Source organism: Urocitellus parryii, chromosome 14, assembly GCF_045843805.1.
Source record: "Urocitellus parryii isolate mUroPar1 chromosome 14, mUroPar1.hap1, whole genome shotgun sequence".
Taxonomy (NCBI): domain Eukaryota; kingdom Metazoa; phylum Chordata; class Mammalia; order Rodentia; family Sciuridae; genus Urocitellus; species Urocitellus parryii.
Window position 1 is genome coordinate 13,474,188 of NC_135544.1, and position 25,564 is coordinate 13,499,751.

Below are 25,564 nucleotides of genomic sequence, written 5' to 3' on the forward strand. Positions count from 1 at the left end.
TTTTATTTAGAGACAGGATCTTGCTGAGTTGCTTTGGGCCTCACTCAGTTGCTGAAGCTGATTTTGAACTCATGATCCTTTGGCCTCAGCCTCCCAAGCAGCTGGGATTACAGGGGTGCCCACTGTGCCCACCTCGGAGCTCTTGACATAGAAATAAAAAACCAGTTATTTACTCAAAGTCTGTGGGTTTTTTTCACTTAAGGCATTCTTATTCATAATACTGATTCTCTCCAGTTGTGTGCTATGGTGCAGTTAATTTCATCTATTCTATGTATTTGCTTATCTAGTTGCCCTAATCTCCTGTTTGACCAGTGCAACAGCTTGAAGCTCAGGGGGTGAATCATTGAGCTCATAACCCCTGGATTAATAAGCAGCAGAGGAAATGGCAAAGACCAGATCTCCCGACTCTTAAGACAAACACAGTATTTCATGTCAACTAGTTTCCAGTGATGCCTAGGGAGCAATAGGCCAAATAAACAGATTAACTGTAAAGTCCAAACACATTTCCTAGGCTTCAACACTTATTCTTGGGGCTGGAGGGTGGAGTGGTGGTGACGGTGTGGATATTTGGAAATGTGCTTAAAAAAAAAAGCCTGATTTCTAGTTCTTAGAATAAACTCTTTTTTTTTCTTTCCTTTTCTTTTTCTTATCCTAAAAGTAATTAATGACAGTAGAAGTTATTCAGCACATATCACTGTTTTTTTTGCAAACACTGCCAAGAGTTAAATTTCACTGGATCATTCAGTACCTAGCTGAGGAGGCAGTTATCAGGTCTTTCTGCAGCTCAGTCTCCAGACAGTCCAGTCTCTTTGGCAGGTAAGTGCCTCAACTCAATGCCAACTGTGCAAAGTCAGCGTTCATTCTTAGATTTCTTTTGCATCTTACAGATACAAAAAGCTATTGCCTCCTGTGTAGGTAGTAGACACTCAAAGGTACATGTGATGAGTAAAAGAAGAAAAGGACCAGAAATTCTTAGTTAATATCAATTTGGGGAATTGTTATGTTTTAATAAATATCTTATGATAGTTAAGTCTTTGACAGTTTTCATAAATTCTTATATGGTTAAAAAAAACAAGTTAGATTCATCATAAGTGTTGCATTAAAAAAACTGTGGGGAGCTGGGTCTGTGGCTCAGTGGTAGAGTACTTGCCTGGCCTGTGTGAGGCATTGGGTTCGATTTTCAGCTCCACATATAAATAAATAATGTAAAAGCCTATCAACAACTAAAAAAAAGTATTTTTTAATTAAAAAAAACAACTGTGAGCATCTCTGCTCTGAAATACCATGAAGCAATAGGAAAAAAAATCATAAACATGTTTTAGAAAAATACTAGTGACATGGAGAAATATTCAAGTTAGAATACCAACTTAAAGATGTGGTTTATATATAGGATGTAAACCAAATTACTTATTATAGTAAATGTGGTGCACATACCACATCAAACCATATACAAAAACTTAAGCTATAAATCAAAATCTTAGCCATGGTTGTTTCTGTTGTGAATTATGAGTGATTTGTTTTATATTCATACACACATATATATATATACTCCTTGATGCAGAAGGAAAACATTTTTATTTTACAATTTATATATAGGCCACATTTCATGCTAACTTGCTTTAGTGCAAAGTTTGAAAAACACTGCTTAGGGGACTTTCGATGCCAGAACTGGGTCTTAAATTAAATCCCAGAAGATTACATTTGCAGTGATTTATTTATTAATTTATTGTTGATTTTTTTCTGGGAAATGGGATGGAAGAAAATTTGTTCAGCCAGAATATAATATAAATGTATCAGTCTCTCTGGTTTCTCCAGAAGATCCAGAGGAAAATGGGTTTCTTATTGTTTTAGCAGATCAAAAACACAGCATTAATTGTTTAGATTAAATGAAGTACCTCTTTTCCTTTTCATAGGATGGGGGTTGGAAGTGAATTCTGCTCTTCAAGACAGAAAAATCCACACATTATTTCTTCTGTACCATGAAGGAATTTAAAGAGCATTATAATAAATCTAATGTTTCAAAGTACATGCCATTTTACATTTCCTGAGAATAAACAAAGATGAGGATGGCTTAACAGAACCATCATTCTAATTCAATTGTGTATCAACATTCTTAGTATAATCAGTCTATTAACTGGAATTGCTTCCTCACCCTCCCCACGTTCATATATCATCAGTCTTCATTAAGATAGTATTCATAGATCATTGATTTTCATTAATATAGAATAATTCCCTCTAGTTTCAGTCACTGATTAGCCTCTAAATATTTTAGAAATGCCTGTTTTCTGCAGAATTCTGATATTTGGAAATAAGCCAATACATAGGACTTTAGAGGAGATACAAGTCCTTTTATAATTTTCTCATGTTTTTTTGACAAATGAACCCAAATGCTGTGAGATTCTCCATTCTTTCATGCATTGAAAGGCAGGAGGCTAGAATGGAAGCCCCGAGGAGTATTACTTGTTTTGTTCACTGTTATATCTCAGGTATCCAGAACTGGGCCTGGACACAGTAAATGTTAAACAACTTCATATTGACTAAGGGGCGCAATGTACTCTCTAAAGTAACTTACATGTGAGAGAAGGAATCATGGCCTTAGTTTAGGACATTCTGTTGTTTGATATAAGGATTGATATTGGAATCAGTGATCACATTCTGTCTGTTCAGACTGATCTAAAAGACAGCTGTTTCTCTATGGATAGGATGCATCCATGGCATTTGGTCTTCAAATACTATCCACTTATGCACTCCCTCTAAGTTCAATGACAAAAACTCTGGTTATGGTCATAGTTCCTAAACTTTAGTCAGAGGTAGCCTGGAATTATGCAATGAACTCATAAAAATTCTGTAATGTATTTTAAAATTCTAAAGACGTAGAAATATCTGTTGAATGCTTCAGGAATGACTAACTCACAATTTCAACATCAGATGCTACAAACCTTTCAAACATTTCATATTTCTGGGAACCTGGATATTTGGACACTACTTCCAGTCAATTCAACTAAACAAAGAGGAATAGAAATTCACGGTATTGATGTCCAATTTGACTCTCAGTTATGAGAAGTTATGTGGTAACATCACTAATCAGTGTGGTCATTTGAATATAAAATATCAAGTTCTCTCAATTTTTATATACTATGTTTTCAGATGGCTATTGAGTTACTAGGACACACTAAGTTGTTAGAAACTAACTATTCATAAACTTAAGTATTTCTTTTGACCTAAGGGCAGAGTGAAAAAAATATGGAGACACTAGACCTCAGTAATATTTTGAGAACACTAAAAATTATGACACAATTCTTCATGAGGATTGTAGTCCATAATCCTCAGAGGATGTCTTAAACTTTGGATAGTGCCAACCTTGTACATGTTATGCTTTTATCTCTTCACTCTTACTGTAGATTGCAGTAAATTTATCAAAGTTTTTTTTCTTTCTTTCATTATTAAAGGCATTTCTCTGATGTATATAAATTGTCAGCATCACTACCTTGCACATTGGTCATTATTGAGTAAAATAAGGCTTATGTGAACACAAGCACTATGATACTAAAATAGTCAATCAGAGAACCAAGACATTTACTTAAGTAACTAACAGGCAGGTAATATATACAGTATGTACACACTGAACCAAGGGACTATGTATACACTGAGCTGGGCAGGATGATATGATATGAAATTTCATTATCCCACTCAGAATGATGCACAATTTAAAACTTACACGTTCTTTAATTCTGGAAATTTCTATTTAATATTTAGTATTTGGACCATAGTTGACCACAGGTAATTTAAAAAGGTGAATCTGTGGATAAGGAAATACTACTGTATATATTTTTCTAATTGCTTGGGCAAGAATCAACAACCTTCTAATTAGCTGGAAATGCTATTAACTTTTCCTCCTATACCTCAGGCCCCATATTTAACATGGTAAGAGACAGTATCCCATGTGGGCAGAGTGACAGTGATAGGAACTGGTTGGCTCATCCCAACACCCACTCCCTAAAAGTGCCATCTTTCCCTTGAGAACTACACTGGAGGCATCACTAAACTGCAGGTAATAAGGTAAAAGCCGCAAGACAGAGAGCTGACACCTGGTGCTCAGAGGAGATTCAGTTCTTTTAATTCTGCCAGCATTCCTATTTCACCTAATGTGTACCCTGTGTTCAGGATTGGGAACAATTTACTTATCCAGCAGCATCAGCTATTCAACTAGAGAGTCAGCTTCCTGGATCATTTCTTATTGCCTATGAATATTTATAGAGGACTCAAAGATGAAAAAAGTGATCAGTGCCAGAAGTGTAGCAGAGATAAATTATGAGCTAAGTTTGGAGAAATAAAGGGAGTGAGAGAGTAGCCTTTTGGCCTGAGCTGGGAAGGAAGCAGAAGTCTTGGAATTAGTTGAGGGAAGTTCCTTCTGGCATTGTTCTCTGAGTAGTTCATGCACATGTACACCTACTCTTTCTCCACCCTTGCCAATATCCCTCCCCCAATAAATTTCCTGGTTTTTCTATTTAACCTCAATATTGCATTTCATTAAACATAAACCCCTAAAAGTAACACTGGCCTTAATAACCCTTTGTTTGCAAGTTATGAAAATCAGCTGTGTATTGTATTTAAAGCTTTGAAAATTAACTATGTACATATTTTGCATGTCTCTATCTGGAGTTAATCTAAAGATTAAGTACATAACTGCCACTTGAATAGTGATAAAAGTGAAGGTTTGATGCTATTCTGAGTTAGCTCCATGAAACCTCAAAACAACTCCAAAAATTCCAGAGGTCAGATTGTGAGATAAATTGAGCTGCTTTCTTTCCCCCATTGTAACAGGTCCCTCCCAACACTTGGATCAAGAAAATCCAGAGTCTTAAATGCTAAAGCAAGAAAGTTCTCAAGCCCTTAAAAATTTTAAGCTCAGAGCCTCATAACACTGCTTCTCAAATTGAACAATAAGGTTGGTGAGCAAAGGATAATTGCAAATAAGGAAGTAGGTTTCAGGCTAGATCAGACTCTGCAGATGAATGTTGGAAAATCATTAGGTTAATTCGGTCCCTGGGGGAACAGAAGCCTACACGGCACCTAAATTATTCAGGTGTATCACCCATAATCATTAATTTAACTATGGCTTGGTCACACATTACACACTTCATTGTTGCCATGCAGACACAGACAAAAGTGAGTGCATGAGAGAGAATAGGGATGATTTCTTTTGAAGAATTTTTAGGACAAGAGTGCCATTAACAGCCAGTGAGAGTGAAGCCGCTTAAAATCTGCTACCTATGTGTGACTAAGAACATCACATCACCTGTCAGTTTATCAAGGATGCCAATCTCAGCCCCACCCCAACCACTGGATGAGAATTTGCATTTTACAAGAACCTCAGTGACTCATAAGTGAACTAAATTTGGAAAGCTTTAGGTGAGGACTCAGTGGTTCTCAATCCTGGTTCAGGATTAGAATCAGCTGGAGAGGTTTAAACACTGATGACTTCTGTCTCACCTCATGCTGATTAACTGTGAATCATTTGGGACAGGGCAAGCAATGATAGATTTTAAAACTTTGCAGTTGCTTCTTCTATGTAGCTTCAGCTGGGAACCATCCCCTCAGAGGACCAGCATCTGGAATGGGCTCACTTTCACCTTGACATTACCAAGCATTTGAGTTGTGATGTTTCATTCATTCAACAATATGTACTGGAACTGTGTTCTGCACCAACCCACCCTGGCCCTCACAGAGCTTGAAATCTTCCAATGGACATATTCATCTAAATCTCACAAAACTATAGTATTAAGAGGCATGAATTCTACAGAAGTCTATGTGGTTCCTCAAAACAATCATGAGACCAATAGACACAGAGAATATAATATGGGTTTGGAAACAAAATCAAACTAGATTCAAATCACAACTCTAGATGAGGTTACTTTCCACTGAGATTTTTTTTTTAAATAAAATACGATCAGTGGTCCAATCTCATATCCTTTTTGTGAGTATTCAAAGTACTGATAAAAGTTGGTTTGTAAGCATCCTAGGCACTGTGAATATTAAGACCAGAACCCACATCTCCTAATTCCTCCTCCATGTCCTTTCCACAGTCCCACACTGTCATCCATCCATCCTGAAACAGAGGCTGAACTAGCAAAGATAGGAAAGTGGTGTCAGTCTGGGGTTGGTGTGTGGGGGTTGGTAAGAAGTAAGTCAGAAAAGCTGGTATACTGGTAGTGAGGTGTCCATTTAGCTGATCATTTGTCATCAGTACAGAAATCTTAGACTCTTTCAAGGTCTTATAGGATGTCTTGTAGAATAATAGGAAGTATAAAGAGCCAGAGAGATGGCTTAAGGAGGAAAGGCATGTGAGTAAAGGTTAAAGGATTCAGAATTACTTAGCTAAAAGAAGAGCAGCTAAAGTACAACTTGATAATACTTGAGACTCACAGAAGATGATGGAATTTGGCTTGATATACAGCTGTTTTCCAAAACTACCAAAAAGGGGGAGTTAGGGTGAGGCTGGAACAGGAGGCCTTCAGAAGAGAGGAAGCTTAAGGATCCCTAATGTTTGGGCATGCTGACTGCCTGCAAGATGGGTAACTGAGGGAGACTGGTATTATTCAGCATTATTTATACCCACAGGAGGGAGGATAAGGGCATTTAAATGCTACTAATGCTAGACAGTAAGACTTAGAATGAAATGGAATCTTACTGAAGCAAAGTCAGATAAAATGGTAACTCAAGATTCTATGAATTTCTAAATAAATATCGTTCTACAGTGTCTGGATGAAATATAAACATTCATATAGAAAAAAATATTGGGGAAGCTGGGTGCAGTGATGCATGTGTGTAATTCAGCAACTCAGGAGGTTGGGACAGGAGGATAGCAAGTGTGAGGCCAACATGAGAACCTTAGCAAGACCCCATCTCAAATTAGAACAAAATAAGGGCAGGAGATGTAATTCAGTGGTAGAGCCCCCACTCCACCCCCTGTTCATTTCCCAGTATAAAAAAAGAGAGAAATAGAGAGAGCAAAATGCTTGAATATTACACATCAGGATTCCTCAAATACATAAACATCTTTCTCTTTGAAAAAAATTAAAAACCTTCCTTTGTTTTAAGAAGAATCAATGAGTAAAATATTCCTTTATATTCCAGAATTAATTCTTGCCTTCCCCACTCATCAGCTCTCTAAATATGTCAGTTTTACTATCTGCAAATGAAACGTCTAGGCATGCAGATTTCATCTGCCCTACTGGCTGAAAAGCAACTTGAAGATGCTAATGATTAGTTTGTGCTAATCAAGATCTACTCTTAGGGAGATTTCATGTGTACCCTGTTAACCCCAGTCTCCTGCTTCTCAGTTAAGTGATCTCAACAGGTGGCAATAGATTAGCAACCACTCCTTCAAATAACAGAGCACTGGGCTTCCCAAGACCCCCTATCTTCCCAGATTTGACAACTGTGCTTAGCATTTCCAGATCCCATCTTAGCTCCTATCAGTAACAATAAGATTTATTGCCTCCAAAGGGGATTGCAGAGGCTTAGTTGGGTCCCTTTCATCTCTACTTTGTAATTCATAGTCCTTCAAGGTGGCCAAAACCACTCTTGAAAAATAGGTAAATTTTCATTTAGAGCCAGCAACTCCTGTGTGCTCAACAGACAATTGAAAATCACTTAACAGGAAATCCTCCACCAGAGAAGCAACTTCTTTAAAGGCTGACATTTGAGTAAAAAAGAGCATGAAATTTCATCTTCCTGGTTTCAGTTAAGTAAACTTGGGAGGTGTCTGTTGCATGACAATTTATATAGCAGTGTAGCCTGTTGAGAAATGAATTGTCATTTTTTTGTAGACTCACTTCATAAAAATGAGAGGTGTTCTTCCATTGCATTGCTAAATGATAGCTAAGCCTGAGGTCTGGTCTTCCCTGTCCCCAGGAGAGAGTGAACAGATGCATTTGCCCTGGGTTGTTTGAAAGGCAAAGGGATCTGAATGTCAAACAGTGGGGTATGTGGGGGGTAGGGGTGATGCCTGATGTCAGAAAAGCAATTGGCTTCTTCAGGACCAGGAAAAAATAGGATTGCAAGTATGGATAGAGATTCAGACAGCATGAAAACAGTGTGTCTCAGGTGGTAGTACCTCCCCAGGAATGCTTTCAATGGGGCCTTGGTCTATTTTCCCATAAGCTAGCTTGGTGCAGAAGGTATGACAACATCCGTGGAAATCACTGATCTGCAAGGACTGGACCATATCAGTCTTCATAGGAAATCAGGTGAGTGAGACCCACTTCTGAGGAAGACTCAAAGCTTGACCATCAGCCTGCGGAGGCCCAGTACACAATGGCATTATTGGTGATCACAAGGTAGCCAGAGCCTCAAGGCAGAGGGACCTCCTTGAGGATACCCACACACCCTTAATTCCTGTGTGGCTCTAAAAAGGGACAGAGAATCCCAGTAAAGGAATGGGGTTGGCTTTCTCAGTGACTTTTATGATCAGAGGACAATTTCAATTCATTTTTAAAATATAAAGAAATGTGATATTTATTGCACTCAAGACCCAGGTAGTAACCAGCAATGAATATTATCTGATTATGAAACCAAACTTAGTATTAAGAATTTTGAAGCTGATAGATAAAATATATAGATATAATTAAAGAGTGAGAATATAGTTTGGGACATTTTCTACCAATTATTTCAGGTATAATGCTTCCTTCATGAGTGTCTTCTCAATTTCATAGATACATCACTTTTATGGTTCTTATTTTTACTAGATGATTTATGATTTCTTACCAGAAACTCACTCCCAGTTTCCTCTGAATAGAAATGTATTTTGTGTGACTTCCAAGTCTTAACCTTGTCTCCTGTTGACAGTGTCAGAATAACACAAGAAATTGATGGCTGTTCTATTATATTCCCTCATAAAATTGTGTTAAAGAATACCTTTTGGAATACAAGTAAAACCGCATTCTACATGCTGCCGAAACCATCAATGTCATATACCAATGTGAGATCCCTAAGAAAGAAAATGACTTAATAGTACCTAAAAGGATTTGTGAAGATTACCTAGGCAGTAGACTCACTGGTAAAATTCTAAATCCTATCTGGTCATTGATTTCACTTCATTAATCACAAAACATAAAACAAGAACACAGAAGTCTTGATTTAATCTTTGTTCTAAGCTCCCTATGACCCAGTGCACAAAAGTCATGACCAAAAGAATTCAGCCCATCTTACATGCCAATCCATGCAAGCCCTATTCACTATAGAGTAGACAATGGACACATCAGGCAGAATTTCTCCAGCCCAAGTAGCACCATGAAAAAATTACTGCAAGGGAAGAGAAATATGATTGCCATTAAGCAATTGCATCACCTTGGGCAAATGATTTCACCCCTCTGAGCATCAGTTCCTTCTGAGGGAAAATAAGATGGTTGAAATGAAGATCGTTAAGCTGCTTCCAGGTCTGCAATTCTACACATCTATTTCTTGTATTTATAAGTACAGAAAGGCCAATGCCATCCTTGGAAGTAATGCATTGATCTAGAGATGATACCTCAGAACCTACCAGCTTTCCTAATTTAAGAAAAAATGCACTGCAATGAACAGTTGCCTGTTTGACAAACTATTGTTTGCATCTATTAAAACAAGTATCTAGACAGATTACGCCAGGCAAACCAAATAACCTGATTCTGATGATAGAAGTGCTATGGTTATGTTCTTATATGCAAATAGGAGGTGCTGATTGAACCTGGAGTGCATACATTATTCAAAATTTGAATTTATGTAACTTTCAAACAGATCTAGAATACCCTGATCTTTATTCATTCAACAGAGAACTCAAATAGCAAGTCTGTGTCTGGCATGGAAATTTATGGAAGAGTTCTGAAGCTCTGTCTCTCTCCTTTTCAACAGGAAATAAGGAAAGAAAAAGATAACCAACAAGGTTTCTGACGAGGAATATGTGATAAACACACTCACGCACAACACAAGCAGAGTGGAGAAGATCATTGCTTATTTGTTCCGGTTCCCAAATTGTTCATAATCCCTACCAATCAAAAATATTTGATTTAAAGATTATAAATACCTGTTTTTGCTGCTTTCTTGCTCCCAATCATCTGGGTGAGAGCATTGGAGTTTGAATTACTCTGTTAGAAGTGAGTAAAAACTACCTGAAACATCATTTATAACAAGAGATCAAAGAAAAGTCCTGGAATCAGCAATCATAGGTCCTGACATTGATTTCCAATTATGTATTTTACTGTGCATCATCAGGAAAGTTACTTACTCCACAGGGTCTCATTTCTTCATCAGTAAAATGGATATAATAATATTTCATCCTTCATACTTTTTATGAAGATTTAAATGAAACAAAAGCATGATGTTTCTGATGCAATATCTTTACAATTATCAGTTTGGGTTATTGGTTTTATTATTAAGCTAGATTTGATACACTCAAGTACATATAGTTTTAGCACCAGGATATTTAAAATATTTAATATGTATTTTAATTTCATTACTGAGTCATGAACAGAAAATTTTTGAAGCTTAATTTTAAAGCAATTAATATAATTTTTGCTGTACACAGCCAATTCTCATTATTCATTGTATTTATGTTCTGTAAAGTTGCTAGAAATGCTGGATTTGTGAATAGTGAATAATGGCTAACAGGGCAAACACAGGGATAGGTTCCTAGGAGGCTGTGGTCACAACATTTTGATCAATTCATCAATTTATAATCTTGTTTCATGTGTGTTTCTCTTTAAAGATACTTTGCTTAATATGAATGGTCAATTCATTAACATTGAACTCATGGTAGTGGCACTATATAACTTATGCCTAAAAGATGCTCAACTATTACATGTCTTTTAGGCATAAGGTATACCACAGCTTTCTTGTATTCAGAAAGCACTTCAGCACAACCCTTGCGGGTGACTTTGACATTTAAAATTACCAACAAAATCATAAACATTGCAAAAAATCATGGCACTACACAGACTACAAAAAGGACACTCATTTACAACATGATAGCAGAAATAAAAAGGCAGAGAGTTGCCTTGTTCAGCCTCAGTTGGGACTATGCTCAAGGGTATGACTCCAGTTTTTCACAATTTTGTACATATGTGGGTATGACTGCAAAAGTGCTGCGAGTATTGCTTTGGAAGTTACAGACTTCTATTTCAGTGAACAGGTAAATTTACAAACATAAAATCCTCAAATAATGAAGATCGACAGTGTATGTTTGTATACACCCATATTTACATATGATAATATATTCATTCTACACTAATTGTGTGATAGGCACTAGATTAAGCATTACACACATATATAAGCATTATATACCTTTTTTATTATAGTGTATTTCTATAACCTTACCAATAAGAAATTGAAAACAACTTGTGCAAGGTCACATGGGAATAATCAGATTTTAAACCTGGGTCTGATTTTAGAGGCTATGTTTGTGCTCCACATTATTCTGTATGTCACCTATTTTACCATAAGAGGATAATGGTCAAATCAAACAAGTGGACAAACAGAGTACTTTGTGCCATATTGGAAAATCACTGTCTTTGACTATGAAATTTAAATAACCAAGGTTATTCAGTTGAAAAAAAAGCCATAGACATTTAAATGCTTGTTATTAACCTAATGTATGCTTCTAGTTTTTAATTCATCTAACAAATATGTATTAAATGCCTACTCTGTGCCAAGAAGTGCAGCCATGAATGGAAGAGATAATACCAGGGTCCCTGCACCCCTCAGGACAGCTCTCCATACATCTTCTAGCTTTGTTAAGACAGACATATAGCTACAGCAACTTCAAACATGGAAGGGTCACAAATGAAAGATAGGTTATTGCTAACTTTAATGTCATTACTTGTCAAGCTAATGATGTCTGGGGATTATATAAATGATTGTGCACAATATCCATTTTTGCTATGAATGATAGATGTATTTAATAAAAGCTTACAGGTGAAACAGGAACTTTAAGGGACAATGTATCAACCAGGATAGATTAGGCTTTTCTGTAATAATAACATACAACCCCACAGTACCACCATAAAGGCTTATTTCTTGTTCTTACAAAGTCTAATGTAGGTTGAACAGTCCTCTTCCATCTTGTAGTCTGTTTTTAAAGTAATACACATTGCATCTACTCAAAATCAGGTGAATGTATGGGGTAGGAAGCAAATGGGTTTCAGATAAGTAATGTCTTGCCACAAACACAAGTGGATTTTCTTATTAGTCCTATAAGGATACCCAATCATCCCGGTTATGCATAACCTTAAATTTTCACTGTGATTAATGGTAGAACATAGGGAATACATAATGGAGATTTTTTTCTATGTTTCAGATTTTCTCAATCATATTCTCTTCAAAAAATATTTTCTTCCAGATTTTGAGTGAATATTAAGTTTCATTCTTATTCTAATTATCTTGCTTATGAGTTTACTATAAAAATTGGGGGGTCATAGTCATCAAGGGCCTATGATCTTGTCAGCTGCCATCAATTAAATGGAATTGACTTGTGTACTGGATTAAATACTGCCTGCCCCTCCCCCAGCCCCAATTTCATGTCTTCTCAGAATCTAAGAATGTGAGCTTATTTGGAATTGAGTCTCTACAGATGTCATTAGTTGAACTAGGATGGATCCTATTGGATTGGAGTGAGACCCAAATGAAGTTCCTGGTATCTTTCTAAAAGGAGAGGACACAGACTTGGTGAAGAAGACTATGTGATAATCCCTGACAGCAGAAAATGGAGTGACACAGCTAAAACCCCTAGGGATGCCAAGGAGCCACCAGAAGGCAGGAGGAGTCAAGGAAGGATCTCTCCCCAAGACTACAGATGGAGCACAGCCCTGTTCATACCTTGATTTCAGACTTCCAGCCTTCAAACCTATGACAGAGTGAATTTATGTTATTTTAGGCATCTTGTTTATCAGTTTATTTGAAATTCATGGGCAATCTTTTGCAGCAGCCCCAGGACACTAAACAAATTGGACCTTAGATTTTGAATAAGATTTAAAAGTCAGGAGGTATAAGCATAATAGAGGTTTTGGCAAAATCTGGTTATGATTTTTGTCTTTTTAGTTGTCAGGAATATCTGAATTTTAGACTTAGTGGATTTGCTATCACTGAGGTTTTGTAGCATCTCAGCAGAACTTCCTTCCTCCTTACAAGGGGAAGCCGCTGGCATCCCCTCATTCTCTGTTCTTTCCCCAGGGGACATTCCTCTAACTTTCACATCTTATTCACTACTTGATAGTCCAAGCTTCTTGATCATGCATGGCCTGGAGGCTGCTTCCACTTTGATACATAGACTTTTATTGCCACCACTCTCTCCTCAACCATCTCACTCCACACCATTTCATTATTTAGATCTGGCATCAGCAAACACTTTATGTAAAGGATCTATAGCAAATGTTTCACATGTTGTAGTCTTTATTCCACCTGTCACTCAACTTTGCCACACACACAAAAGCCACCATAGATATTGTGTTCAGAAATGAGCGTGGAAATCTTTCAATAAGACTTTATACATACTGAAATTTGAATTTCACTTCCAATGCCCATGTCACCAAATATTCTTACTTTTATTTGATTGCTTAAAAACCTTTATTGTCTTGCAAACTGTACAAAACAGGCAGCAGACCAAGTGTGGTCCTCAGGCCATAGTTTATTAACCCTTCATCTAGATCAATTGTTCTCAACTGGTGCCAATTTTTCCACCAAGAAATATTTGTCAATGTCTAGAGATATATTTATTGTCATAATTGGAGGTGTGCTTCTGACGTCTACTGGGTAGAGGCTAGGGATACTGCTAAACACCCTATAATGCACATAGCAGCCTCCCCTTCTACCCAACAAAGTGTCCAGTCTATGTTACTAGGGTTGGAAACCCTGATCTAGATAAAGGATTACTATACCTATTATATCTAGATATAAAATTACTTAGAAAAGGAGATGTCCCAACAAATCTCCCATTTGTTAAGGTCTTATTTAAATTGGCCCCTTCATAAATTCTAATCCAAACTCTTCAACTGCAATTATGTTGCCCATCCTCACTATCCTATTGTATTTATAGATCTTCCCTGTTCAGTATTTATAATCATTGGATGTATAAGTCCCCTTCTATTACATAGGGAGGGAAGGGACATCTTATTCAACTTTATATTCCCAGGACACTGGCGACAAGGATCATCTTATTCACCTTTTCCATTCCTTATAGGAAACAGGGTGTTTGCTGGGAGAAACTAGACTAAGAACATTATGAAATGAAATCTCTAAAGTATGAACTCTCTGAAGGCAGGCACCAGGTTAAAAAAAAATTTCAACTTTCATAGAAAAGCTGAATCTATCCTTTAGAGTGGTGATTTTCTATTCTAGCATGCTGGGTGGGTCAGTTGCCAATAGAAGGTGCCAGGCTGAATGCAGCATGTACTATCTTTGAACAGAAAATCTTGTGGGACCGGAGCTGGTTGATGCTGCAATCAGCGAGGAGCTCCAACCAGAGCCAGATATGACTTCTTCTTGCAGCCACTCCTAGAAGCATCAATCTTGAAGCCATGATCATTTAAGGAGCTCGGTTCAAGAGCTGCTCAACATCACATGAGACTAGGGCAACTGAGGCCACTTTAAAAAAAATAGGTTTGGAAGAATAGCCCAGCTCTGTGTTTGCCCTGTCCCACTCCCATCTTCCACACTTGATACCCTCTGTATTCCCAACTCAGCTTGCCTCCCCAGACTCCAGATTTACTCTCACCCTTATCTTACTTTGTTCTTCCAATGTCATGACTCATCTTTTTCACCAACCCCACAGACTCTGCACTGACTATGGCTCCTCCTCCTTGAATCTCTGGCATCAGCTAGTCCACACCCTGGACATCCAAGCCAGGCCAACATATTTAATGACTTCTTCCTTGGCCCTTGAACAAAGCCCCAGGCACAATGCATAGCCTCATGTCCTGCCTCTTGGAGGCTTGGCCCATTTCTCCTACCCTCCATCTTACCCTCTACTCACATCTGGTTTCCTGCCCATTTCTATTTGTGTACCACTCATTTCCTATCCCTGCCATGTAGCACTAGATTCCTGTCTTCCCCTGTGGTATAGTCAAGGTAGGACGTGAGCAAACCCAAACATTTTAACAGGAAATCAGATGCTCTGATAGAAAAAGGGAGGGAGGCCACTCCCTCATGTCAACTATATATGGGAGCCTCTGAGACACATACAAAGCATTAAAAGGAAATGACATATAAGGAAACAGAAATTGGAAAGGATAATGGACCTATCAAGGAGTATACAACTAATATGGGTAGAGCTGGGCCTGAGTTCACATTTCCTGATTCTCAGGCCAGTATTCTCATCTGCTATATTGTGTCAGTGAGTCTGGCTTATAGATAATATCTGGCTGAGAATCCCAGGCTTGAAGGACTGTAAATGTCATCTATGCTAGACACTGACTGATGCTAGAGTCCTAGCTGAAAATGCCCTGCTGAGTGGCCAGCCAGCCTCCGCAGCAACACCTCCCAATATAAGCATATCAACATTAGTAAACTCTACTCTATTTTAAGCTCTTATCTATTTCCCTGAATTTATTTTACCAACCCATCTTCATATTACCAACTCACTAGTTACATCTGTTGCATCTAAGCACACATGTATATGTACAAACATATTCATACACACACACACACACACACACACACACACTGATTATCTCTCTTCTTATGACAACTCTCCAAACACTTGCCCCAAATGATCTCTTCCATGCTAAACAGGCTGTTTCCTTTATTCTTCCTTTAATAAGAGAATTTTCATATTGTTCTTTTGAAGTTTGGATCTTCAATATCCCCCAAAGACCCATGTGTTAAATTGTTGATTCTCAGCCCATTCCACTAGGAAGGTGGTGGGATTTTTTAAAGTGAGGTTTAGGGAGAAGTCTTTGGACCACTGGATGTGAGCCCTTGAAGGGCAGAGTGGAACTCCAGTTCCTTTCTCTTCCTCTCTTTTGCTTCCCAAGGATGAGAAGAGTAGTTCTACTCTATTGCTGCCATGATGTTCTGTTCCCCACCTCCCACCATTAAAGGGCTAAACACAGTGTGTGCTGGTCACGGACTGGAATTTCCAAAACTGTGAGCCAAAATAAACCTTTTCTCTTTATAGGTTGATTATCTTACTTATTTGTTGTAGTGTCAGAAAACTAATACATACTTGTTTTGGCCTCTATCCTCTAAGTCTCCCCTAGATCCTCCTCACAGAGTGGCTTCCCTAATTTCTACTGCACATAATAAGACTACAGCATCCTCAGTCTCACTGCTTGTCTGGGGCAGGATCTCCACCATGAGGTCAGTTGCCCCTGGGAGCTCATGTTAGGTCTAGTGCTTTCATCTTCACTACAGGATCCAGGAAAACATGAAATAGGTTGGAGATTCTGAAACACTAGCCAAGAAGAACTGAAACAGGTTTGTGTATCAGTGGCCCAGCCAAACACTTCAGAAATATTAGTAAATATGCACCCATCTGGAGAGGCAACTCAAATTCCAATTGATCCTGCAGCACATTCAGTTGACACGTGGTCAATGTGCTAGACCAGCTTGAGGTAGAGTAAAGGTAGTGATTCACAGGTCCCAGTGGCTCACTTCATCAGATGGAATAGTTAGAAGAAACACTGAGTTGTGCTTCAATGATTCCTATCCAGAAATCACTATAGTTCAAGAGCCTGCCATCCATGGAAAAGCAGCTTAAGCAGCATCCTGAGCAAGGGACTGAGTTCTTACTGGAATCTTGATTGAGCTGGGTTTTATGTTATTTTTCACCCTATGTCTCTATTACAGAGGCAATTTCAAACCAACCTACTTGATTAGGCAGAGCATTTCCTAGATGTGCACAGGGCAGCCAAAGACTGAAGTATGACATCCTTCAGTGGCTGTTGCTGGGTTTGACTGCACCAAAAAAGGAAATAAGGCAATATTTACTCCATCCAAGGAGTTAAATGAGCTACACATGGCAGCTCAAGGAGCCCATAGCTTCGGTATTCTTTTCTGGTGCCTCTTAGTCTTTGCTCTATACTTGTAATAACTGAATTTATGCTTGATGTCACATTTCAATCTTGCCACATCCGGGACCCAGGTTTCTGATTTGTTCCCTATACCTGGTTTTCAGCACAAGGCCTTTCTCTTAAGTGATGATATTCTGCTATATTCTTTATAGCCTTCACTTTTTCCTTTTCTCAGGACCCTAGGACAGCATCCAGGTTCCTGCTACCACCCCCCAGACTTCCTTCATGCCAGTAAGCATGTTCTCTGTACTCACACACTCCATTCTTAGGTTCTAACTCCTATTAGTCCTCATGGCTTTAACCTGTGCCATACCTCCCAATGTCTGCCTCTGTTTACCCTTGTTTCTAATGGCTGACTGCCCTCTAGCAGAATGAATGGCTTTCTTGACTCCCTGTTAGCAGGTGGGTTGACACCAACCCAAGCCTAGGGATCAGTATTGCTTCCAAGGATCTCCAATTCTATCTGCGGTTGCTATTTTCCATGATTCTTTCTGCTCAAAGCAGATTCAGAGGGGAATAAATGAGAGGACATACTGAAAAAGGGGGATGTGAGCTAGATGAGAAAGAGAGATTCCAGAACATGACAAATAGTCTTTTTTCCCCCAACCCAAGTTATAAGATGTTGATACTACATACCCACTCCCTGCCCCATCCCCTTCTTGCCTAATCAGACCCTGATTTTTGCAACAGTGAGGACTAGGTCAGCACCATGGACAGCTAGGACTAAACCATTAAGTTAAGGCTGTGCTTGAAATGTTCCTGCTTTTTTCTTCGGCACCCACTATGGCAACTAATAAATTACCCCTGATTTATATGTACCAGCTCTAAGGGTATTTGAATTCAGGGGAAACAATCTGGTGCTTGGTTGTCTTGAGGATGTATGTAAATTCACAATGAGCTATTTTTGCTTGAGATATTTTTTTACAGAAATAATAACTCTCCCTTTTGCTAATCAATGTGATAAACAAAGATACAGCCTCTCTTCTTCCATGGCTACCTCCAGAATTAAATTTAATAGCAGTACTCTGCTTAGGCAGAGAGAACAAATGAGATAGTTACTTTTTCATGGAAAACAGGTAAAAATTTTCCAGCAAGTGTTTCTTTGAGATGTCTATTTTAAGAAATTTCATGAGGAGTAGGTTACAAGGTGAATATCCAACCTTTCAGAGAGCAAGAATCAGGAGTTTCAACTGAGTGGCTGCTCATCAAATGCCAAACCACACAGTGTATTCCAAAACAAGCTGAGCTTGTCTCCAGATTTCACGTGTTTTACAACCCCATCCTATTCCTGAATGTCACAGCCACCTCTATGAAAACAATGTTCTTTAGTTAAACTAAGTAGAAAAATATTGAGAAAGGATCCTTTGCTATTCTCTTGGTAAAAGAAGACATTTTCTTAAGAAAAACACTGGTGAAGATAAAGGCCCAGCATTGTTTTAGACTCTCTCCAATTTCCAAAATACCATTTAAAAAATAATTACACCCACGATTTATGCACGATTCATTAGACAGCAAGATAAAATGCACTGCTAAATTTTAATTGCATTGAAAGAGTAGACACCATGAAAAATACTCCCAACTTCTTGGGATTATAACCCAGTCTAGTAACATTTTCATCACAATATAAATCTTGTTCAAAGAGTCTAAGTTTATTAATTTATAACAATATTTTAGTTCCATAATTTGATGGACCTCTGAAGAAATTGTTTTTAGTGAAGCAATGAGATCAAGTAATGTATTACCAATATTTAAGCTTTTATTTGTGAAAGCTAATAGGCTTGAGTCACAGGATCTCCTACCAAGATATTGGAATGCCATACAAAGATTCAGTTCTCTGCAAACTAAAGTGGTTTTAAAAACTGGTTTTCCTCTCTACCACTTTCCCCGTAAAGTAAAAACAGCATTATATTCTTCATACAGATATTGGTAGGGGATCTAATTATTATACACTATACACCACGTATTATCCATGCTGACTGCAGACTGAAGAAAATAGCTACAAAATTTTATATATTATACAGTATATCTTGCAGAATATAAACAGCTTTTTGGTAGATGTGAGTGGCCAAATAACCAATCTGAAGGAACCAGGTTGGTAGAATGAGCACCTGAAATGGTCTTAGGACAAGGTCTGTTGGGGCCATCCACCTATCATTTTGGGTTTTGAATGGCATCTACCATTAGGACCCTGAAGGTGGGAGCTGCCTCTAAAGAGGGAACATGATTCACATCACCGATGTAGTGCTTGGTCGTCAGTGTCTCCCCAGAATGGTTGTCCAAACACATACCTGTAGTCTTCAATGGTGTTTTCTCTCCTAGCAACAGTTTTAACCTTTTGGCGTGGATTTTGCCTTGATAATGGGAGTCAGCCACCACCGCTGAGGTAAAAGACATGTTACACAGTGTGCAGCACTTATTCTTATCCACCATATCAGCATCACTTCCCTGTGTGGGGAGGAGAAAAAGAACGATGTCAGAAGAAACCCACATTCTACGATCTCTTTTTCTGCAAATGAGATTGATCATAGACTACCTTATGGAATAAATCTTTTTTTTAGTCTGAAGCTTCTTTCGTTCTCCACGATAATTATCATTAAAACTTATGATTTCAAAAAACATTTATTTTGTGACTACTAAAGCCAGATGCTAGGATTACAGGAAAACTTTGCAGGTGTGAGTTACCTGGAAAAACAGGGCAGAAGATGGAGCCCACAATTAGGCGAAAGCACATTGTGTCTGGCACCATGAGGAAAAGCAGTCTCTAATTGCACCCATTATACTCATTAAAGTAAGTAAAATACCAGAGTTCACATGGCCTGAATTATTGAGCAGAAATTATCATTTGGCATTCAGCTCTGCCTTTGCCCAATTTTAGCCTCACCAGGATACATGGCTGAGATGTTCAAGATTTTTCTTTTTAAGATTTCTTTAAGTACTTGAACATTTTTCATAATTAACTCGAGTATAGATCAGAAAGCCACGATGACCGTGCTGGCTGAATTTTCTAGACGGAATTTGTGTAATTTTTTTCCTTTTCTTTAAGAAAGGTGATTCGTTAAATGCTGCACAAAATGCTTAAATCCAGTTTGATTTTCATACTTTTGTAAGACTTAATGAAAATGAATCATGACTCAGAAAAAATAAATCATTTGTCAGACCATGTGACCTGATCATTGAGCACCCAGGTCATCAATTACCTATACTTATGTGAGGGGAAGATTAATCCATTGCCTCCCCTCCCGCCTAGTTGGAAATTGAGGGTAAAGTGGACTCTTAGATAAGGAGTTAATCTATTCCTTAATGGAACCGCAATTGCAAAGCATCTCACCGTTAAAGAGCCAGAGATGAGTATAAGCCCCCACAATAGCCCCCTCTCTGATTCCCAGAATGCTTAGAGAATGTAATTTAAAATTGGATGGGGAGGAGGAAAAAGTTGGGGACAGCAGGGAGGAAGAGAAATATATATATATATTGCATAATAATAGGATGCCCAGACTGCCTGAGAGAGCCTTGCCTTGCAAATTATGTGGTAGTTAGAAAATTAACTCCTTCCTCCTTAAGGTGTTAGTCTGTAATATCTCTGATAATTAGCTTTTGGTCCCTGGGAGGACAGCCGTGTGTGTCCCAGGAGACCTGCAGTTGAGAGTTGGGCATAAAGGGAACAACACTGGGCTAAATATGTTGGATCAGGAGCAGGTGGTCAGTGAGAAGTAGTGGATCCCATGAAGACAGGAAGAGCTTTCCCAAAAGGTCCTCTCCTGGTAGGCACTAAGGCTGTGCCTGCTAGGGATATTCCTGGTGGAGGGTTTAAAGCAAAGGTGATTTGAGTTTTGACCTAGGGAATAATCACTTGTGCACCTTTGTGTGGTACACTATTGGAGATGAAATGGACCAGGCAGAGTAAAGCAGAGGGTGGGAGCGGGGAATGGAGCTGCAGAATTTCTGGTCTCTCACCCACCTCTTCCGCCAAGCCTAGGAAATGGCACAGAATACTATTAAAGGGATAAACCAGGGGAAGGCACATCACAGAATGACTGGAAGATTCTAACTCATTAAATAGAAGTTGATAGTTGAGAGGAAATGAAGGACCAAATCTGGTACTTTTTCACTGTTTGTTAAAGTAGGAGTAAGTAATATCCTCTAATTTTTTTAAAAACAGAAAGATTGTCGGGGTGAATGTGGATACTTGAACTATTCTATGTTTACCTACTTATGAATGATATAGATCGAAGAAAGTAATTTTTTAAAATTAAGCACAATATGATGGGCATCATTATCCAAAGTTCATGTATGAAAACACAAATTGGGTATCAACCTACTTTATATAATACAAAAAAAGTGCATATATAAAGACATGAATTGGTGTGAACATACTTTACATACAAATATATGAGACATTGTGCACTATATGTATAATAAGAATTGTAATGCATTCCACTGTCATGTATTTTTTTAAAAAATCAATTAAATAAAATAAAAATTAAGCACAATAAAATCATAGGCCAAATTTTAGTTCACAATTTACCTCTTAAGAATCTGTACATCTCTTTTGTTGCTTCCAGTGAAAGTTTCAGTCAAGCCTGGCCTTTCTCTCTAGGGTTTTAACATAAGAATTTTTAAAAGAAAAGCTAGAAGCCCAGACACAGTGGCTGGTGTCATTATACCAAGGATACTCGGCACTAGTTTCCAGAGTAAAAAACTGCTCTTAAACTGGATAATGATCTACAGATTTATCATTCATGCATTCAACTTATTTTTAAGGGCCTAGTAAGTGTGCTAGATGCTGTGCTAGCTGCATGTTATTCTACTCATTGTTATCAAAGAGGTTGGCACCAGGAGAATTGAAGAGGGCAGACAGAAAATATGGGAGAATATAATAATTGAGGAAAATATAGTTTCTTTTTTGACTCTTCACAAAGGAAGGTAAAAGACCAACAATGGAAACTGAGTCTGTGTGGATCTTCACTGTACCCAGCATGCCTTTCCTCTTCAATTCTTGTCCAATCCAGTCTCACAATAATGTATATGCATAGCTTAGATTAATTATCACTTCTTTATCATAAAGTTTCTTCTGACTTTTTCTACTGCCTTGCAGAGATGAAAATCAGTCTTTGAGTCCTCTGGGCATTCTACATATTTTTTTTTAATTTAAGTGTAACACTAAATTATTACATTTGTTTGTTTTCATATTTTTCCCTTTCATGAGACTTCAAAATTCCATTAAAGTCAAGGAAATGATTTCAATAATAGAGAAGACCCAGAACCTACCACACACAGAGACCTTCCAATGGAATGAATAGAGGGGAGGATTGGATTGTGGAGTTAATAATCTGCATGATATAAAAGTTAAAAGAAGAGACAAGTCTTGCAAGGAGGTCTAGTTGCAAACCAGAAATTTTTCAGGAGTGTCAAGAAGATGGCCAAGAAAAGAATCAGAGGTTTCAACAATTCATGAACTAACCTGAGGGTTCAAGTAGGCATACAGATTCCTACTGTGTATGTTAGTTTTATGATGGTATTTGAATACACCATCCTAGATTTCATTTCTGCTTTCCTGGGAAATGGTATTCATCTCACATATAGAAAAATCAAAGACTAATGTAAGATGAGAACCAATGGTAGTGCAATGAAATATGGTTATGACATCACTGTAGAAAAGAGACCAAGAAAGTATAAATAACATAACAGAAGGGCTGTGATGTCCTGAGAAATTAGGCAGTAAAAGACAGGCTGTATGGGAATTTATTGAGGGGTCCAGTGTAACTCACATGATGCAATTGTAAATGCCACCAACTTCTACTGCTTTAATGATTCTGATGGAGATACAACTACCCCGAAAGAATCTCAATATTAATCACACACCTACAAGGTGCAAAAATATAATTGTGTGTTCTTAGCTATCTAAATCCCAATTTAATGGCTCTTCATATCATATCATCTTTACTAGTCTCTCACTGCGCCCAGAACAAAGTTGATATATGGCCCAGGGTGGAAACACCATAAATTTTGATGAACTGACCTCAAGAAATACATTTTAAATTTCTGGTTTAAAACTTGAGAATGGCCCCAAGCTATCATGGAAATGAAGAGGGAAGCTAAGATTATCTTAAAATAAGGGTTTTGAACTGGAGGCAAAAAAATTTAAATGCAGTGTGCACAATGCTAAAAGAAAAGGGGGGGAAAGTTTGTGAAATATCCTAAGGCTACTTAGTCAAAGAATTTTGAAAAGTTAAGAAGTTTTCAATAGAATTCATTGAGGATGTAAAACCCTAGCTGAGTCTAGCAAGTTATAAATCTAATCCTTTTTTAAAATAAGGTTATTTTTTTCTTCTTGATTCCTACAATTGGCTCTAACTTTATGTAAACAAATCTGAGAGGGACAATTACTTTCAAAAGGGTGGAGTGAGGAGTTTTTGAAACTTGTTTCTAGGAAAACAATCGTAACTGCTAAAAAATATTTTTTAAAAATTATCTAATACCTCTAGAAATTGTCTTAAAAGCAAATAGCACATTAAGAGATGTTCATTGAAGAAAATTTACTAAATCTCAAGAAGAGGGTTAGGTACTTTGGCTACAACCCTCTCTCTCCTGCATCAATCACCTAATCAGCATGATGGTCTCTCTCTCTCTCTCTCTCTCTCTCTCTCTCTCTCTCTCTCTCTCTCTCTCATTCACACACACACATACACACACACACACACACACACACACACACACACACGTCACCCTCTCCCATGTCTCTCTCTCTCTCTCTCTCTCTCTCTCTCTCTCTCTCTCTCTCACACACACACACACACACACACACACACACACACACAGGTCACCCTCTCCCATCAGCACCCAATGACAGGATACAAGGAAAGGTAAGCTACCAGCTTTATCCCTCATGGCTTCCAGCTGCAGAAGCTAAATTTCTGGCAATGTGACTGAGACATAAAGCACACCCTTCCTCAATGCACTCATAGGACTGAAGCTCTATACCAGACATAATATCCAATGAATATAGAGGTCCTGATTGCATTTGCCTCAACTCATTTGTAGGGCTGACAACCTGAGAAGACCAGAGACTAACATCCTTTCCCAGATAATAAGAAAGATTGTCAGACGAGAAGCAGATCACTATTCTGTCCCCCTCTCTGGAGCAGTGGTTCACAGTTCTTTCCATGAGAACAGAGGAGGAAGTGCAGAGTCCATAAGAAGAGATGATTCATAAACTGCTTTCAAAGGACCTATTTGAAATAGTGTGTAGAAAACTTTAGGTCTAAGGGTATTTTAAAAAACAATGGAAATTTTAGGGATAATCAATTAAAAGAAATCTGATAACCCAGTAGAGCAACTAGCCAAACCATGTGGCAATGATCTACCAGAGAGAGGTGAGAAAATAAACAACTAAAAACACTTAAAAGACCCTAAAAGCTAGGTAATTCCAGGAGAAGCAGATAGCTTAAAAAAGAAGATCAGAGAAAGAAACAGTCAAAAGAGCCCTGCAAATACCACTGTCATCCCAGACTGAGGGCACATTTTTAAGTCTGTGCCTTTGAGCAGTGACAGTAGTGGCTGCACATTTACAAACAGATGTTACTTAAAAAAAGTCTAGCCAACACACTGGGCAAATAAATAGGCAAACACTAGCAAAGAAACAATCCCAGGAGGGGGATCAGCATCTAGCATTGCTACAATATATTACCAAAAATATCCACGTTTCAACAGCAAAATTCACCCAAGATGCAAAAAACAAACACACAAAACAAACCATAATGAAACAAAAATAAAAACAAATAAGCAAACACAAATACAGGGAAGTTCAATCCATACCAAAGGAGAAAATAAAGAGGGTTCAAAAGACATCAAAGTAGAATCTTTGCACATCAAAAACTTCAAATAATTTCTGATTGTATTCAAATGACTAAAGTAAACTATGCATAAAGAAATTAGGAAAATTATCACATCTGCAATAGCCTCAAACAATGGGAATCAATCTAACAAAAAAGGTGGAGGACCTCTTCAATGAAAACTGTAGAACACTAAAGAAAGAAATCGAAGGAGACCTTAGAAGATAGAAAGACCTCCCATGTTCTTGAAGAGGCAGAATTAATATTGGTAAAATGGCCATACTACCAAAAGCGCTATACAAAGTCAACACAACCCCCATCAAAATTCTAATGAACCAAGAACAAAAAAACTAAAAAATGAAGCTCTGGAATTCATTTGGGAAAATAAGAAACCCAATATAGCTAAAGCTATCCTTAACAAGAAAAGTAAAGCAAGTGGCATCTCAATACTGCACCTCAAATTATATTACAGAGCTATAGTAACAGAAACAGCATAGTACTTGCACTGAAACTGGCATAAGGAACTATGGAATAGACTAGAATTTATAGAGAAAAACCCACATAAATATAGTTATCTGATACTGGACAAAGGTGGCAAAAACATATGTTGAAGAAAAGACAGCTTTTTAAACAAATGGTGCTGGCAAATTGAAATCCATATGTAGAAGAATAAAATCTAACCCCTATCTCTCA

At 37.9% G+C, this 25,564-nt stretch overlaps 1 protein-coding gene across 1 annotated transcript in view; it reads right to left on the reverse strand.

Annotated features, from left to right (window-relative positions):
* The window catches only part of Zmat4 (zinc finger matrin-type 4), a 232,406-nt gene that overhangs the window by 77,394 nt on the left and 129,448 nt on the right, over positions 1–25,564 (reverse strand). Inside the window, exon 3 of the mRNA XM_077792724.1 lies at positions 19,328–19,484. Within this exon, the coding sequence (XP_077648850.1) occupies positions 19,328–19,484 (157 nt within the window). The remainder of the gene's footprint in view (positions 1–19,327; positions 19,485–25,564) is intronic.